Source organism: Phascolarctos cinereus, unplaced genomic scaffold (assembly GCF_003287225.1).
Source record: "Phascolarctos cinereus isolate Bilbo 61053 unplaced genomic scaffold, phaCin_HiC Scaffold_4;HRSCAF=312, whole genome shotgun sequence".
In the NCBI taxonomy this organism is placed as follows: domain Eukaryota; kingdom Metazoa; phylum Chordata; class Mammalia; order Diprotodontia; family Phascolarctidae; genus Phascolarctos; species Phascolarctos cinereus.
The window spans coordinates 38,318,949-38,338,480 of record NW_027555847.1 but is presented as its reverse complement, the minus strand read 5'-3'; the positions used below and the strand labels follow the sequence as shown (position 1 = coordinate 38,338,480).

At 40.2% G+C, this 19,532-nt stretch overlaps 1 protein-coding gene across 1 annotated transcript in view; it reads right to left on the bottom strand.

Annotated features, from left to right (window-relative positions):
• The window catches only part of PPP4R2 (protein phosphatase 4 regulatory subunit 2), a 61,416-nt gene extending 47,069 nt beyond the window's left edge, over positions 1 to 14,347 (bottom strand). The window contains 3 exon segments of the mRNA XM_021007550.2: positions 13,156 to 13,166; positions 13,168 to 13,238; positions 13,888 to 14,347. Coding sequence (XP_020863209.1) covers positions 13,156 to 13,166; positions 13,168 to 13,238; positions 13,888 to 13,921 — 116 coding nt within the window. The 5' untranslated portion in view covers positions 13,922 to 14,347.
• Positions 14,348 to 19,532: the final 5,185 nt, after the last annotated feature.

The following is a 19,532-nucleotide window of genomic DNA, read 5'->3' as shown; positions in this document are numbered from 1 at the left end:
CCTAAATAAAAATAAAATAAATAATTTTTTTTTAAAAAGAAAGAAAAAGAAGAAGGATCTATATGTACAAAAACATAGTAGCTTTCTGTGGTGGCAAAGAATTGGAAATAAGAAGATGCTCATCAACTAGGGAATGATGAAACAAGTCATGGAATATGATTTTGATGGAATACATTGCGCTATAAGAAATGATGAGGATAGTTTCAAAAAAGCTTGCTAAAACCTATATGAACTGATGCAAAGTGAAGTCAACAGAGCCAAGTGAACAACGTACACAGTAAGAACAATATTGTTATGATTATCAACAGGCAAAGACTTATTAGCAACTTTTATCAATGAAATGATCCATGACATCTCCAAAGGACACCTCCAGACAGAGAACTGATGGACTGAATGCAGATTCAATCATATTTTTTCTATTTATTTTTTTGCTTCTTTTTTTTCACAACATGACCAACGATGAAATGTTTTGCATGACTTCATATGTGTAATGGGTATATTTCTTGTCTTTTCAATAAGTACGGGAGGGAATGGAGGAAAAGAATTTGGAACCAAAAATAACTGGAAAAAAAAATTACAATTTTTTCCAAACACAAGTCACAGTTTGGAAAATGGCACACAATGATTTGAAGATATTATCCAAGTCTATTATTGTGCTTATTTCATAGGTCATTGAAAAAAGTCCATTTGTAAAGCATATTGTGGCAATTATTTGGGGGGAAATAAAAAGGGGAAGAAAATTGTAAAAGGATGTCATTTTATTCAACTGGTAAAAAAATAATGCCCCTTTCTATCTACCACACAAAGGATTCATATGAATACAACTACAAAACATTATAGAAACACAGACCTAACTAACTAGAGATTTTAATTTCTCATGGCTGGGCCAGGCCAAAATAATAAAAATTACAAGAGTACAGAAATGAATTTGCATAGTGCCATAACACAAAACAAAATGATTAGTTTACAAAACTAGAAAGAGCAATAATTAATCTAGAAGTTAAAAAAAAATTTTTTAAAGCAAAAATTAATAAGCCTACAGTGTCACTGTATTACAAAGTTCGTGGAGGGAAATAAGATGTAAGAAGACTGGAAAGATCAGAAGCAGCAGGTTATGAGATTGGGGAGCTTGAATTCCAATTCAAAAGAGAAGGCTGGAGCACAGGCCACATAGTATGGGCATGGTCAGGGAAAAATCAATGATAAAACCCTTATTCAAAACAAAACAAAAAAAAAGAATAAGCCTGGAATTACTAGATTTCAAATTATGCAACTCTGAAACCATCAAAAAAATTTGGTGCTGATTAAGAAATGGGACAAGACTGCAAAGCAACAGAACTTAGAGTAACGGCATACAATAAAACCAAGGATTACCAACTATTAGAACAAGTACTCCCTATATGATAAATTTTGCTGTAAAACTAGAAAGCAGTCTAACAGAAAATTAGGTTCAGACTAACATCACACACCAAATACCACAGTAATTGCCAAATGAATACAAGAATGAAGTATAAAAGGACGTAATAAACAAATTAAAAGGCTGAAAAAGAGATTACCTTTCAAAACTCTTACATATATGTAAAGCTGTAGTTCTTAATCAAGCAACGGAAAGAAATAAACATAAAAGATTAAATGGGCAATTTGGATGGCATGAATTGAAAAGCTTTTGCACAAACAAAAGCAAGTTGGGAATCAGAAGGCAAATGGTGGATCAAATTTCTCTAATAAAGATTTGATATCCAAAATATATAATAAGGAATAGAGACTAATTTTAAAAAATGAAAGCTATTCCCTAATAGACAAAGCATATAAATAGTTTTCAAAAGAAATGCAATTCTTAAAAAAAAAGGAATGCAAAGGAGAGCTCACATAACAACAGTAACTGAATAGGTACTTCAAGTCACTAACAAGAGAAAAGTAAATTTAAGCAACTCAGAAGTTCCACCTTAAACCCACCAAACTAGCAAAGGCAATTTTTAAAAAGCAAAATGGCAAACGGTAGAGAAGCTGTCACCATGCCCCACAATAAACTCATCACTGGGAAATATCTAGCAAGATCCAAAAGCCTTAGTACATTCACTTCGTCAGTACCCCAGTCCCTCTGATTGGGAAGTAGAGCCATGAACTCCTCAACTTCTATTTAAGGAGAGGAGACTGAAGATATTTCATTTCCAACCTAGCTACACTCAATTTTGGACTTGATTTCACCATGCCATGCCCTGAGTTTTCAGCTTTCTTTCTTCCCCCCATTAGATGGTAAGCTTCTTGAGAGCAAAGACTGTCTTTTTTAAATTTGTATCCCCAACACTTACCACAGTGCCTGGCACATTAGTAGTAGATGTTTAATAAACTATGCATGCCTTCCAACCTAAAAATATTATGACTAGATACATACTCCAAAGAGGTAAAGATCCATATGCACAAAAATACTTATAGAAACAGTTTTTGTTGTAGCAAAGAACTGAAAACAAAGTGTGTATCAACTGAGGAAGGGGCTGAACAAATTACATGCATGAATCATTGAGATATTATTGCACTGTATGAAGTTATAAAAAGAACAAATTCATAGAACCCCAAGACTTGCATGAACTGATGCATAATGAAGAAAGCAGAAGCAGTACATCAATGGAAAGAAAAATACTTTCAAATAATGACTTCAGAAGACTGATGATGACCCATGCTTCCCATCTCCTGACACAGATGTGATGTAATGGACTTGAAGTACAGAATGAATGAGATATAAATTTTTCAGACACAGTGTGCGAATGTGTTAATTTGCTATACTTGTTAAAGATAGGGGTTCTAGTGACAGTAATGCTCCCCCACAAGAAAAAAAAATGTCAATAAAATACTAAAAATATAGAAGACAGAAGGAAATCCATAAAGGGACAAAGACAAGTGGGGCAATTTTGTTACTATCATGTTCAGTTTAATACATCTTTTAAAAAATGCTTTTGCTCCTTGAGAAGAGGAACTGAATTGTTTGCTTGTATTTGTATAGTATAGTGTCTAGCATGTAAATGCTCAATAAATCTAGCAAGAAAAAAAATGTTTTTCCTTGAACTATAATTCCTCATTGTGGCTGAATCTGTTAGGAACTTATTTATAATAACAGCAGCAACAGCAGTTAAATGTGTCTCATTTGATCCTCACAACACCCCTCATGGGTACCTCCATTTTAAATATGAAGAAACTAAGGCAAATAGAGGTTAAGTGACTTGCTCAAGGGTTATTACAAAGCTAGTAAATGAAGCCACATTTGACCTCAAGTCATCCTGACTCCAGACCTGATACTCTATCCACTGCGCCACAAATATACACATATATACACAATTATGTAAGTCAAATTAATGTATCCAACTTATAGGGACAGGGACTAGACCTGGATTGCAGTGGTACAGTAAACTTCCAGACAAGGAAGCTCACTCCTCCAATGCAAATCAGCTCTGTTAAGTGACTCCCCAGAGTCACAGAGCCAGATATGTGTCAAAGGTCTCCCTGGTTTCAAGGCAATCTCTTTATACTTAACATATATCTATATGTTAAGTATATATATCTCTGTATCTCTATACTGTAACATATCTACTTTACTTTACTATGTCCTCTCATAAATTTCCTTCTATTTTGTAACTTTTTTTGGTTTATTGACATTCTTTTCTTTCTTTCTTTTTGAAAGGGGCAATACTATCACTACCCATGCCACACTATCTATCATCTTAATTTTAAACCATATATCTGTTTCAAGATAGTTTTGAGATAGGCAGGAACGACCGTCCAGACTTGCCTTCAGGCTTACAACTAGAATTCCAGACTTCTTTGAGATCAAGCCAGTAACAGCTTCAGTCATCTGGCCAGCCTAACACAAAGTTACATTCTGATAAAAATCTGGAGCTAACCCAGAATATACTAATCCATACACAGACACACGAGATATTTTTAAAACTTTTAAAAATTATACACTTTAAAAAACTTCCTAAAAATCAGACTAATTACATGTATAATAAAGATCTGATAGGCATATGTACTTGTGTATGTATGTGTTTACATACATGTCAAAACACTGCAGAGGAAAAGGTGCCAAACCAACAATCTCACCACACCCTAAACACATGAGAATTGTCCTTTTGTAGAACTTGCTTCCACTCAGTCCCAAACTTAATGTTCTTCCCTATCATTCTTATCCCTATCAAATAACCATAATCCAAAAACAATTTTTTTATTAAAAGCAATATCACCTTATTTTGCACTTGTATACCTGTACTTGCACTTAAAACAGAAAGAAACAAGTAGAGAAACAATTCTGACAGTTTCCACAATTAAAGGAGGCGAAGAATAAAAACAAAAACTAAATTCAAACTCTGCACACAATACAACTGGATTTTTTACATTTTTCATTTTACAATTTATAAGGATCCAAACAGCACACATTAGGCTTCTGCCAAGGGAAAAAAAAATCACTTAAATATTTTAATCACAGTAAACTCAAAAAGGCATGCCTATCTTCCTCACTGGCACCATGTACATAAATTACAACGGCAGCATTACATGGCACAGTCCATACAAAACCCAAGTACAACACTTATTAGCTAACAGAAACTCAGAAAAAGAAGTGTGCTGTACTCCATATTTTGTGTTGCTCCTTCAGGCTCTACCAACTACCCCATCAGGGATATTCAGAAGAGATGGAGGTGTTGAGAGGCAGAAGGGGTTCAATACAGTGGTCCAAAGACACTGGGAACCTAAACTATTTCTCAGGGTCTTTACAGGTCCATGGGAATTTCGAGGAGATGAATTATGTTTTGGAGTTGATCACTGTCCCGAAGAGCACAGTCTCCAAAGAGATGTAAACTATAAAATCAAGTAAACGATGAAATTCTCATATCGGTTAAAATTATACCTAGTTTTTTTGTCTTTCTTTACAAAATCTAACTTCCAGGTTCATTCTCCTTACAAAATATATGATTATTAGAGGCAGAAAGATAAGACAAAAAAAAAATTACTGACCTGAAGATGAAGAAAGAGCCACTCCTACCCTGCTCCTGACTCTGCCTAGGTGACCAACCCAAGCAAGTCATTTCTCACTATCCTAAACCTCAGTTTTCTATCGGTAAAACTAGGATGACACAACCTATGATCTTGATCTCAGAAACGTTCTGAAGACCAAATGAAATCATGCAAAAACACTCTGCAAACCTTAAAGTACAATGTGTATAAATAGTTGATGGTAAAGAATTAAACAGTAATTTTTTGCTATTTACGCAGAAATGCAGTACTCAGCTTAGGTGAAAGGCTATTTACGGGAAAGACTGACTACTAGCAATTGTTCTAAATCTAGCAATAACGGCTTCTTTCATTTCTGAGGGACTATCCACATCTACCTATTATGCTGTTACATAAAAGACACCTTTTTCCTAGACAGAAAGCAGAAATAAATTATTTGCAAGCTCATACAAATTACTTGCCTCGTGACACTTGCCAGAAAATTTCTTTCTTTTTTTTCCTCAAAATGCAGAGAGACAAAACACAGTCTAAAAGGTCCTATGACATATCCTGGCTAGCATCTATGGTCAGTGGTGCCAAAGCAAGAGATGTGAGAGTAACAGATACAGGGAGACTGGGGATAGTGTCACGGGGAAACAGAAGTCTCAAGTGAAGCAAATAATACAGAGTCTCAAGCCTGGTTTCTACGAAAAAAAGCAAAGCACAATTCTAAAGTGTGCTCCAAAGTATTCTGAGAGATTTATTAGGAAGTAAACATGAAAACAGAGAAAATAGGAGGAATAAAGTCACCTAAGTAGACACTAGGGATTCCAAAATCAGTACTTCCACCTGGAAGTCCCCAGATAATTAAAGGCCCAGGATAATCAATTATAGGCTACAATTCTTAAGGCAATGACTCTAGGCAGGCAGAACTTAGGATAGAACTTCTTAGAAACTATTTAGAAAACGTTAAACAATACTTAGCACTGAAAGGAAACAAAGAATCAAAAGGAATAGAAGGGAGGAGTGGAGAAAGAGAAGGAGCTTGGAGATAAGATATATAGATATATATACAGAGAGACATATGTACATATACACACAAATATGTACATATATAGTCTTGTATATCAAAAAAAAAAGAAAAAAATTGCACTATATAAAGCATTAGTAGTTCAGTACAGATATGACAGGAAGCCTGATAATATCTGAACAGGTAAATAGTGACTGTATTAGCCTTAACTCTAGAGGCTCCAATTCAGGAGTTTTATAGTATTCATATGTACCAAATAAAGTGTTTAATTAAACAAATGCAAATTAATCAACAGCAAATTTTTCTCTCTACTATGAAACATAGTATCTTTCCACTAGTTTTTTTTAAGCCATATTTGGATTAAAGATTATATAGGAATTTAAACACAAGTAATTAGCTTCACTGCTAATGTGTAAGAAGTAAGGTTTTTTAACCTTCTTTATATCATGGATTCCTTTGACAACCTAATGAAGCTCCTTTTCTCAGAATGATGCTTTTAAAAATACAAAAAAATACAAAGAATTTCAATGGAAATTAATTATATTGAAGTGGCTGTCAAAACATTAAAGAAAAAAAAAAAGGTTTAAGGACTCCAGCTTAGGAAACCTTGAGCTAAAGGAAATTTTTGAAAGATTTAGAGATAAAAAGGACCCTGAAAACTATCTGGTCCACCCCTCTTATTTTTCAGATGAGTAAACTGAGACCCAGAGGCATTAAATGACTTTTCCTAAGGTCACAACAGGTAGCAAGCAACACAGCAGGGAACGATTTATAATCACGTTTTCCTGAATCTCTGTTGATATTAAGTTTAATAAAACAAGTGACCCTCTCAGATCTGATGCTGGAAGGGACCTCAAAAACCACTGAGTCCAGCCCCCTTTTTACAGATGAGACAACTAAGATTTAAGTTAGCTGGCTACAGAAACTCAGATAGTGTATCAGAGGTGGGTTAGGACATGCAGGTCTTTGCAGGTACAGTTTCTCACATGTCTCTGCCCTTAGTGTGCCCCTTCTGTTTCAGTACTAGATATGAATTGAGCAACAAACAATTAAGTGACTACATTGTGCCAGGTTCCATGCTAGGCGCTTGGTATACAAAGACAGAAATGAAACAGTCTCTGCCCTCAAGTTTATATTTTCCTGAGGAAAACAAAAATTCACCTATACCTTATACCAAACATATAACCCTGGAGGGGAGGGGCAGGTTCCCAAAGCAGAGTAGTCCACCTGACTAAATCACACAATATGCGTGAAAAGGAGTCGTTTATCCTTTATTCTCTAAAAGGACCATGACAACAGGAAAGTGATGCCATGATGTGCAAGTGAAGTGGATTTAAGTGAGAGAGGGCTGTGAGAAGTTACCAGCCTCACTTTCTCTTCCAGAGCTGAGTACAGTGGCAAGACAGAGGTCAGGAAGACTGGAGATGGCCCTGGATGCAGGGGGAGCTGCTGGCCTTTTAAGCTAGTCTTTAACAGGTCTCAGTTCGACTGAGGCAACAACCCAATCACTGATTAAGTCTAGGTAAGAAATGAGGCAGAGAATGGCCTCTTTTACCTAGTCAAAAAGAAAAAAAAAAGACTTCTTTCTTAAGGACCTTGCCTTAAATCCAAAATCAACAGGGCTCTCATAGATTGGCCAATAATAGGTCCCAGGCCAAGACCCACTTGGTCATTGTTTGGACTCCTAAAGGCTCAGAGTGAATGTAAATAGCAATAGTTTCAGTTTTGGCCAGAAATCCTGATGGTCTTTCCCTCCCAGATTGACTAAGCCATCAAATATCTGTTCAATTGTAGCAACAAGAAATTAAATTGGAAAGAATAAGAAATACACATTAACAATTCAGTCCAGATACACATAATAAAGGGGATACAAATCAAGTAAAATTAAAGTGAGAATTCATAATGGAGACTCTATTGTCCTATTCCTTTCTTTTTCACAAGTTTTCAAAAATGAAACTCCAACAGTATATTTCTTCCCTAAATTTCAATTTGAGATCCTCTTAGGTTAAATTCCTGTGTTAAAATTACACTGCTCTGTTCCTTCCTTTTGAGTCAATGAATAAGCAGATTTAAGACCCTATGTGTATACTACTGAAAAAAAAAATCCTGCCCTCAAGAATATTTCAATATCATTAAGGAGATCTACGGCTATGCAGATATATAAATATATGCTGACATTCCTAAATCAGTAATAACAATGCAATTTTGGTCATCAAACATCACTGGTCAGCAGTTAGTCTCATTTTTGGTCTCAATGAACTTTTAAAATGCAGTGTTATAATCAGTCAATATTTACTGAGAGACTACTATGTTGCTAGCTGCTGTTACTCACGTTTAATAAACCAATCATTCACAGGAGTCCTCACAATTAATTCTTAAAGAACAAGTAACCTATTCTACATAAAAAGCTTTTTTTTTACCCATCTCACATGATAAAAGTGGCCTCACTCCTTACAAGGATAACTCCTGTACTTGTTTAAGCAATCCTATTCCATTCCAACTCCACCAACAGATTGCCTCCTCTCATCCCAACCCACTTAATCATTTATTTTCAACCTCTCCTTACTGCCTATAAATATGCCCATGTCTCCCTCATCCTCAAAAAACCTCTAATGAGCCTACTATCTCCAAATGTTTTATATCTCTTCTACCCTTTATGGCTAACCTCTTTGAAAAGGCTGTCTAAATCAAAGCTATCTATAGTGACATAAAAATGCTTTAAATCACTATTGACTTGAGAAATGCAAATTAAATACTCTGAGATACCTTCTCATACCCACCAGACTGACTAACATGACAGAAAAGGAAAATGACAAATGCTGGAGAGGATGTGGAAAAATTGGGACACTGATACACTGTTGGTGGAGTTGTGAACTGATCAAATCATTCTGAAGAACAATCTGGAACTATGCCCCTTTGGCCCAGCAATAGCACTACTATCCCAAAGAGATCAAAGAAAAAGGAAAAGAATTTATAAGAAGAAAAATATAGCAGCACTTTTTGTGATGGCAAAGAATTGGAAATTGAGGGGATGTGCATCAATTGTGAAAAGGGTGAACAAGCTGTGGCATACGACTGTGATGGAATGCTACTGTGCTATAAGAAATGACAAGGGGGTAGTTTCAGAAAAATCTGCGAAGACTTATATAAACTCATAGCAAACTGAAGTGAGTAGAATCAGGAGACAATATACACAGTAATAGCAATATTGTACAATGATCAACTAGCTTTTCTGATCAATATAACGACCCAAGCCAATTCTGAAAGATTAATACTGAAATATGCTACCCACCTCCAAAAACAACTGATAAGAGTCTGAGTGCAGACTGAACTGTTACAATTTTTTCACTTTATTTTTTTTCCTCAAAACATGGGTAATGGGGAAATGTTTTGCATTTCACATGTGAAATTGATTTAACGTTTCTTGTCTTCTTAATGGGTGGGGGTGGGGCAGGAAGGAGAGAATTTAGAACTTAATACTGGAATTTAGAAATTAATATTGGAACTTTTTTAAATGCCAAAAAATTAATAAGTTCCAGGGATTAAAAAAAGGCTATCTAATCCGTAATAGATACTTCCATTTTCTCTCCTCTTACTCTCTCCTTAACCCTTTACAATTCAGCTTCTGACCTCATCATTCCACCAAAAAGATCTCTCCAAGTTACCAATGATCTCTTAATTCACAAATCCAATGACTTTTTCTATATTCTCATTCTCAATTTCTCTTCAACCTCTGACACTATTGATCATCCTCTTTTCCTTGACGCTCTCTTCTCTCTAGGTTTTTGGGACAATAGGTTCTCCTGATTCTCCTCCTACCTGTCTGATGCCTCTTTCTCAAGTCTCCTTTGCTGGATCCTCATCCAGCCAGACCTTGCCCTCTAACAGTAATTGAGAGTTCTGTTCTGGGCCGTATTATATTCTCTCTTCATACTTTATACCAGGGGTGGGGAATCTTTGGCCTTGAACCTACATGTGGCCTTCTAGGTCCTTGAGTGTGGCCTTTTGATTGAGTCCAAGTTTCACAGAACAAATACTTTTAAGGGATTTGTTCTGTGAACTTTTCTACTCCAACACTGACACCATTCTGGTGCAGGCCTTATCATTCACACTTAGACTACTTCAAAAGCTGGGGGGCTGCCCTGCCTGCCTCAAATCTCTCCGGACTCCAATCCATCCTCCATTCACCCACCAAAGTTATTTTCCTAAAGTGCAGGTCTCACCCTGTCAAGCTGCTAACTCCGGTGGCTCCCTACTGCCTCCAGGATCAAACAAAAAGCTGTTTGGCCTTCAAAGCCCTTCATAACCTAGTCCCCTCCTGCCTTTCCAATCTTCTTACACCTTAATCCCTGACACACATTCTTTAATCCAGTGATACTGGCTTCCTGGCTGTATCATAAAAAAAGATCCACCATTTTCTCTAGCTGTCCCCCATGCCTGAAATGCTCCTCATCTTATACTAGCTTCCTTCAAGTCCCAACTAAAATCCCATCTTCTACAGGGAACCTTCCCAAACCTCTGTTAATTAATTCTAGTAACCTTCCCTCTTTTAATTATCTACTTATTTTACATACAGGTTATTTGAACATTATTTTGTTTGCTTACTGTCTCCCACATTGACTGTGAGTCCTGAAGGTTAGGGACTGTCTTTTGCCCTTTTTGTATCCCCAGCACTTAACACAGTGCCTGGCACATAGCAGGCATTTAACCTCAAAGACTCTGACAATTTGTAAAACAGGAAACAGTAATACTTCACAGGCTTATTTTAAGGATCAAGAAACATAACATAGGTAAAGCACATTGGAAAATATTAAAGCACAATGAAAATGCCAATTATAATTAAAAAGTGACCTTTAAAAGTTGACGGAAAGTTAATTTCTGACTTACTAATCTCTTATTTTTATTGCATCCTGTATCTTCTTTCTTATTATGTCTTAATGAAAACACCAATGATCGAAAGTTTGCAAATCCTCACATATCTCAAGTAAACTATATTCAAAAACTGAATTGCTATTCTTGCATTTTTCTTTCCCCAGCTGCAGTATCAGAAACCTGACAAAACTAGACAATCACGAAAATGTACAGAGGAAAAAGGTATACAAATATTTTAGTTTCTCTTTCACTACTAAAAGTTAATCCATACCCACTCTGGATAAAAAAATTAATTAAATACTAAGCTAAAAGCATAAACATGTCTTGGTTGTGTGGTAAGATGACAAAATGTGTTACAAAATCTCAGAACGAATAGATTTTTAAATACTGATTATTTTAACTCCAGATGTTCATATTTCACAAATATTTATTGTGGTAAATAAATTCATTTAAATTCCCCATTAGGGCTAAAGAATAACTTCCACCTAAATAGGCATATTCAACTAGTGAGTCAGTAAAACAAATTTTCAAAGAACTGCCTATTGGCCTCTTTACCATATTTATAAATTTAAAAATTCGAAGACTACCATCTATTATTCACATGGACTTATTGGTCTCCGTATACATTTACTCACAGATGGTATTAGTAATAATTATCTATTGGAAACTTTCGGAAGTTTTGGGATAATGAAACATGCCACTGCTTTCCTTTGAATGTCCTGCTGATATAAAGATGCTTGGCATACCCAGTCAGTCAATTGTAAGAATTAAAAATGTGAGCCTGTATAGTGATATTTTAGAAATCAATGTACTTAAGCAAACAAAACTTTAATAATTTTTAGGCTTGTCTGCATCTAAAACAGTAAAAAATCTAGTAACTGCATATTTACTTTTCATTATTTCTCAAAATTACAGTGCACACAGAGGCCAACATAGGCATCAGCATTTAACGCAACTATATTTTTCTCAAAGTACATTTTTTAAAATGGAAAATGATCATCACCTTTCAGCTCACTGGTACATTTTTAGCAGAATACTGGAAAGGTTAACCTTTTAGGACAAGTCCACTAATTTAAGCATCAGGGTTTGGGTTTTTTTATCATTGAGATTAAACTTGTTAACGATACAGCATACAAGTACGAACAAATCCTTTATGAAATCACAACTTGACAAAAGTAAGAACCCGTCACTTGCTGAAGCTTATAATGTTGTACTAGGCCTCAAATCAAGAGATGAGTAGGGAGCCAGAAAGAGAGCTTATTCCCTAGCATGGCACCCAAAGAAATTTTTCCCCTTCCTGCCAAAAAGTGAGACAACAAGGAAGTCATCAGTGTAGCTCAGCTTTCCTGAGATTAACCTAGGTAGGGCACAAAAACAAATCCTTGCCTCACACATCAACACAAACACACAGGATACCAATTAAAACATCCTTTAACTCTTAAGACGAAGGTGACTTTCAGGCCAAGTGTCCAATAAAATGCTGAGTGTAAACAAGTCAGTCATCCTAAAAAGTTTCTAGGACACATGAAACAGGAGCAAATAGCACTAATAAGTCTCTGCCCCCAATCCAACAAAAAGTCAACAGAAATGGGCTTCACACATTTACAAAATTACACCAGGTTGGACACAGGTTTGAAGAAAACAATATCCACAAAAGAGAGAATCAGAACCACAAAATTAAAAGAAATGGATTCTTCATATTACGGGCAGAAGAATTTTGGTGCATTTCTTTTTTCCCCACTGATGTAGCTTTAACAGGATTTTTGTTTCAGGACCCCTGATTTAATCTTCAGTGTGGGGAAATCCTAAAGTAGAAACTCTTCCCCGTTCAGGAAAGGAAGCCCCACCAACACACAACTAACAATCCAAAGGAAGCTGGCTACGGCAATGAAGAGTTAAGTCTCTGGCTCTGGACCACACAACCCAGAGGTATCAACAGTAGTATTTAAACCAACTCTTCCCTTGACTCCTAGGACAGCCCTTGGGTCCACTTATGCCAAGTTGCTCTAGCAGTCTAACCTAAAATAAATGGGACACGATGTAGTGACCAGCTCCTATAAGAAAGAATTAGAAACATTACAGAAGACACCTAAAATCAATTATGAAACTCAGACGTGCTTCACAGGTAAGTAACAATTTTTAAAAGCTGGAATAAAGTGAGTGCATTTAAGCGTTTAACTTTCTGAATGTTTAGTTTCTAATTCTCCAACCCTAACTCAAAAATAAGTTTCAAGTCCATTCCTTTTTATCAATTAAAAAAATTTTTAACTCACATTGTCTCCCCCCGTTTTGGCTACGTGACAAAGAAACTGATCCAGCACTGGACAAACTTCCTTTTTCCCCCTCTTCTCAAAATCTGCGCAGGGGATTTAAAAAGAAAAGTTAAAAGTACGTACACCTTAAAAAGTAAGCAGTATTTTTTCCCTTTAATCATCACAAGCTATGACCCCGTCCACCCCACCACCACCCCCCAACTCCCCCTTCAAATCAGAAACTTTTCCCCAAGTCCCTCCCACTGTCATTCAAAAGAAGCAAAAAAAACCCACGGCCGAGCAAACCTCCAGGACGACTTCCACGGCTCTAGGGAGGGACCCCCGGGGTGCCACCCCACCCTGTCCAGGGGCGCTGGGGGGCCCTCCCCCTCTCCCTAGCAACCCGATTTCACAGCCTGTGGCTTGGAACGTGAGAACCCCATGGCTGCAGTGACACCGCCCGGGCCGGGGCAAGGGCAGAACTCTCCAGGTGCCGGGCCGTCCGAAAAGTTCACGGCGGCCGGTCTACAAGGAGGTCAACAAGTGGGGGGCGGGGGCCGGCTCCGGTTTCCCTTTTTTTCCTTCTTCCTCCTCCCCCCATCCTGGGTTTCGGGGGGGAAGGGAAGGAGACTTGGTCCAGCCCCGACCGCTCCTGACACAAAGCCCCCGGCGGGCGGGGCGGGGCTGCCCCCGGGGCCCGGGGCCCGGCGGGGGAGGGGAGGGTCGGCGCCGGGGGCCCCCCCCGGCCCCCACCTTTGAGCGCCTCCTGCAGCCTCTCCATGTCCATGGTGGCCAGCGTCTCTCGCCACCGCCGTCGCCGCCTCCCTCCGCGGTGTCCCGAGTCCCCGGGCCCGGAACGCCGCCGCCCCCCCGCCGCCCTCACACGCGCGCCCCCACGCAGGCCGCACACACGCAGGCACACGCGCGCACACTCGCGCCGTCCCGGCCCCCTCTCTCTCACGCACACACACGCGCGCACACTCGCCCTCACACTCACGCCCTCCAACACCCACACCCACACACGCGCGCGCACACCCGTACACACACACGCACGCACACGCACACACACACACACACCACACACACACACACACACACACACACACGGAGGCGACAGTGGCACCGGCGGCGAGAGAGGCGAGCGAGCGACAGAGCACCTCCCGAGCGCCCACAATCAGCTCCCCAACATGGCGCCCGGCACGTCACCGCGCGCACGCTCCCCGGGCCGCCGTCCTCGCCCCCGCCGCCGCCCGGCGCGGGCCCGCGCCCCGGCGCGCCCCCACAGGCTCTGGGCGGGGCCAGGGCCCCGGGGCGGCCGGAAGCGCACCTGGGAGGTGGGGCCGAGGGCGGGGCCTCTGCGCCGACGCCCCGCCCCCCAGCCCGGAGCGAGGCTGCGAGCGCGGCTGCAGCTAGGCCCGTATTGCGGGGGCGCCTGTGTCCGCGCTCTGCCGGGACACCCGGGGAAACTGAGTCCCGGGAGGGAACCACGGCTCGAAGAGTACCGGTTCTGGGGGCAGAGATTCTGGGTTCAAATCCCACCTCCGATCCATTCGACTGTGCGTTCCTCGAGGGCAGAAGCTGTCTTTTAGTGTAGTACTGTGCCTGGCACGTAGTAGGTGCTTAATAAATGCTGACTGATGGATCAGTTGATTGATGCCTAACCACCGTTGTGACCCTGCACCAATCACGTGACCTTTCTTGCCACAGTTTCCCCATCCATCCAATCAGGGGATTTTGGGACTAGCTCTATCATTCATCCATTCATTCATTCAGTAAACATTTATTAAGTGCCTATTGTGTGCCATCATAGAGTCACAGATGTAGAGCTAAAGGGGCCTTGAGAGTCCAAGCCTCCCAGATGAGCGAACTGCCTTCAGGTGAGCACCCGCGTTCAAATCTCACCGCTGACATTTAACACCTGTGTGACCCCGGGTTCCTCACTCCATCCTCCTGGGCCTCAGTTTCCTCATCTGCCAAATGACTGGGTTGGACCAGATGGCTTCCTTCTAGTCTAGGTGTCCCTAATTCTATGAGCTGGAGCTGGGAGTGACACTGGAAACGATCTGGTCCAGCTCCCTGATTCGAGAGATGGAAGGCACCTCAGAAGGAAACCTGATGTTTGAACCCCTTCCATGAGAACAAAGAGGGAGCCAGAAATAATAATACCTCACTTGGTATTGGTAGGTCTGCAAAGCACTTTACTTAGCCTGTCTTTTTGTATCCTTTCTCTGAGCAGGGGAGGTAAGTACTATGATTATTCCCATTTGGCTCAGAGAGGATAAGAAACTTGCCTGGGCAAGTCACTTAACCCCTCTGTGCCTCAGTTTCCTCAACTGTAAAATGGAGGTCACAGAAGCACCTACTTCCTAGGATCGTTGTGAGGATCAAATAAGATAATACGGATAAAAAAGTGCTTAGCACAATACCTGGTACGTAGTAAATGCTACAAAAGTGTTCCTGCCCTCAATGGGCTCACATTTGAAAACTAGGAGATAAAACACATTGAAAGAAGTTAGAGATAACTGTGTCCTTCCTCTGCTGGTGGCTTGTCCTCTAACCCTGGAATCCCCTTCCATTTATTGAACTATTTCTACAACCCCTGAAGGAGACAAGAAACTCATGATAGCTAGAAGGCAGGGAAAGCCATAACCAAAGGGGGGATAATCACCAATAACCAACTGGAGCTGAACCTTGAAGAAATCAAAGGATCCTAAAAGAAAAGACAGTGTATTCCAGGCACCCAGATGCAGTCTGTGCAAATGCATAGAGGTGGTAGATGGATTGCAGGCCACTTTGGCTGGATTCTCTGAGTCATATCAATAGATATTTTAATACTTGGTGACTTCGATGGGAACAACAGGTAAGCCAGTGTGGCTGGAACATGGCATGTGTGTGAAGGATGATACTGTGAAAGAATCCTAGAAACATAGGCAGGAGCCCGGTTTCAAACTCGTTTATTCAATCCACATTCACTGAGTGCCCACTCTTTGCCCAGTGCCTATGTTGTTTCCTAAGCCAATCTTTTGGGGCTATTTTTGGGGGGGGGGGGCTCGGCAATGGGGTTAGGTGACTTGCCCAGGGTCACACAGCTAGTAAGTGTTATGTGTCTGAGGCCAGATTTGATCTCAGGTCCTCCTGAGTCCAGGGCCAGTGCTCTATCCACTGTGCCACCTAGCTGCCCCCCCCCCGAGCCAATCTTCAGGACTCATGATGACAAAGGATGGATACCTTTTTGCTGTTGTTCCTCCGTTCTTGAAGCCGATCTATGACATCAGGAGGGTGATGTGTTGACTTGCAAGTGAATTGGATTTGAGTGAGGCCTCTCAAAAGTATGTTTTCTTCAAATCCGACTATGTCAGAAATTCAGGGAAATATGATTCCAAACCACTGGGGCTAGGCACTCAGGGGGTTAATAGATGATGAAGACAAAGCTCTTCCACACAAGGACTTTATAATGGTTTAATAAGATAACTGAGACATGTGACAGAAATTAAAATGATACAATAATAGCTAACATTTATATAGCAGCTGCTGTGTGCCAGGCTGCACACTTTTTACAAATATCATCTCATTTGATCCTCACAACAGCTCTAAGAGGTAGGTGCTATTATTATCCTCATTTTGCAGATAAAGAAACTGAGGCTGACAGAGGTTAAGTGACTTGCCTAGGGCCACATTCCTAATGCTTATCTCAGGCTGCATTTGAAATCAAGATCATGGATCTTGATTTCCCTCCACTGAAGTCTTCTTCCAAAGATTCATCTTGGTGTGGGTCCACACTCAACCTCATCAACATGGCCACTGGGAGGAGGCATGGTATAGCTCAGTCCCTTATGCTGATACATCATAATATGGCAGAGGCCGAGAACACACATCTGCCCCAGACCTCTGATCACAGCCAATGCACCTTGTCTTTTCCTGAAGGAAATCTTCTAGGGCCACAGACTTCCTTTTCACATAGCCAAGTATCAGAGGCTTCCAGCTGGTTTCCAACGTTTGTACTACACCAATATTCCTTAGAAAGGTAAAGCTTTATCTGAAACCCCACTCGGTCCAATAGGCATATAGAACACACAAACCACACCATAGAAGAGTCTCTTCAATGCTATAATTCCAACCATCAATTATTTTATGAGAATTTATTGAGCTCCTACTATGTGGCAGGGACTGTACTAGGTACTAGGAATATAAAGACAAAAATGAAAGGATCCCTGCCCACAAGTTGCTTGCATTCTTTCTGGGAAAACAATGCTATAAACAAAACATAAGCAAAATAAATACAAGGTAATTTGGGGAGGGGAGTGGTAAGGAATGGGGGGGAGAGAAATTCAGGATAATCGAGAAGTCTTCACCTAATGCCTACACTAGAATTTTTACCCAAACTGAAAAGGCTAACCTTTGATTTTTTCATTACCCCTCCACAAAGTATTTCTCACTCTCAATGACGACCTTGATGATTTCCCAGACTAACTTGCAAGTACACTATAAGTGAGCAACGCCTTGTACAAATAGGGGACCAATTTCCATCATACCCCCCACCCAACCAGGGAGCACATGACAATAGGGAAAGCTGTTGGATAATAGGATTTAGAGCTGGAAGGGACCCCTGAGATAATCTAGTCTATAGTCTCTCCTACTACCCCCTTTTTTTGCAGATGAAAAAACTGAGTCTCAGAGAGGTGAAGTAATTTGCCCAAAGTCACACGGAGAGTACATAGCACGGTCAGAATTTGAACCTAGGGCCTCTTTTTCTTTTTCTACTACACCAATGACTACATTTCAAAATCCTCTAGTAACCAGTAGACCTTCCCGGAAATTGTGAAATACGGTAATATGGTAACAACAGGCAGGTAGGTGGTACAGTGAATAGAGTGTCAGTCCTGAGTCAGGAAGACTCATCTTCTTGAGTTCAAACCTGGCCTTAGACACTTACTAGCTGTGTGCCCCTGGCAAGCCATACCAGTATCTTTGCCAAGAAAACTCCAAATGCGGTTACTAAGTCTCAGATACAACTGAAAAAAATGACTGAACAAAATGGTACCAACACTGGCATTCAAGAAATTAGTATTAAAGACATAATAAATTAAGGTAAATGCAATGTCTAGGCCAGTTGCGTCAAATGATGCTTAACACATGAATAGCCCAAAAGTTGCTGATGGTATCCCCAAAACATCCAAATGCCCAGAAGAAAGCCTCTAGCACATTGAGTAGATCCTACATGGATGATTTATTGAAGGGTATGGAAAAGAATCGAAAAAAATTGAGGATATTAAAAGGTTCATGGATGAGATCCTGAATTTATTGAAACATAACTTATTTTGGCTTACATTTCTACTTCTGACACTTCCTTAGCCCCTCTTCAGCTCCATGATGGAGGAGTTTGTTTGGACAGTTGTCCAAGGACCAGTCAAGGACGGCCAATAAGCAATGAAATTTTTGGTCACAGTGTAGAGGAGACAGCCATGAACTATTCATTTCCTCTAGTTCTTGGAGCTGAGAGGACTTCTTCACCCATTAGAGATAATTTCCTAAACTATATATTTTAGAAGGCCCTTTATGAGCCCATCATATGCTGGTTATCTGTGATTGTGTACCTGGATGGGGGTGAAGAGCTCCAGTCTGGGAGCTTTAATTGTGAGGGAGTCTGGTGCACCCTCTCAAGATGCAATATCAGGAAAGATGGTGACTAGAGGATAGAGGTGGGCATAAAGTAGACTGAGGTTGGGCATCTCATGAAGACACTGATCTTGGCTGTGAAAAAGTCAACACTCTCTAGACTGTTTCACTGAGATGGGATGGGAGCCAATTAAGTAGAGCAACCTCCAACTCTCTCAACACTAGTGCCATGAGTGATTTGTGTTCTTCTCTTGCTTTGTTTGGGAGACCAGGGAATTAATGGGGAATGGATTGGTGCTGGAGACATTTGGAAAAACTGCAGAGAACTTCTATGACCTGATTCTATTCCTTGCTGTTTACCTTGGAAACCCGATTCATTGAATGTCTGCATTTCTTTGTGACATAATCCACTACAGATACACAGTGGTAGGCTCTTGGAGCTCTGGATTTGAATAGGTAATGGCCCAAATAGTACCATAAATTTTGTGAGGCATTCAAGGAAAAGAGCAGCTCCTGAAAGCATCAGTTAGGGAGTTGTGACACGCATGGATCAAGGAGTCCCCATCGATGAAATCATTGGTCTTTTGATATACTGAAGAGGGGAAGACCTGAGCAACTGAAATGTGACCCAGTTAGTTCCTCCATGAAGGATTCCCACAGCTAGAAGCTACCATCCTTTCCCACATCTGAACTTCTTTAATTATTTGCACCTCTCTCAGAGCACTTATCCAATTCTGCCTTGCATTATAGTTATTTGGGCATACATCATCTTTCTCCCTACA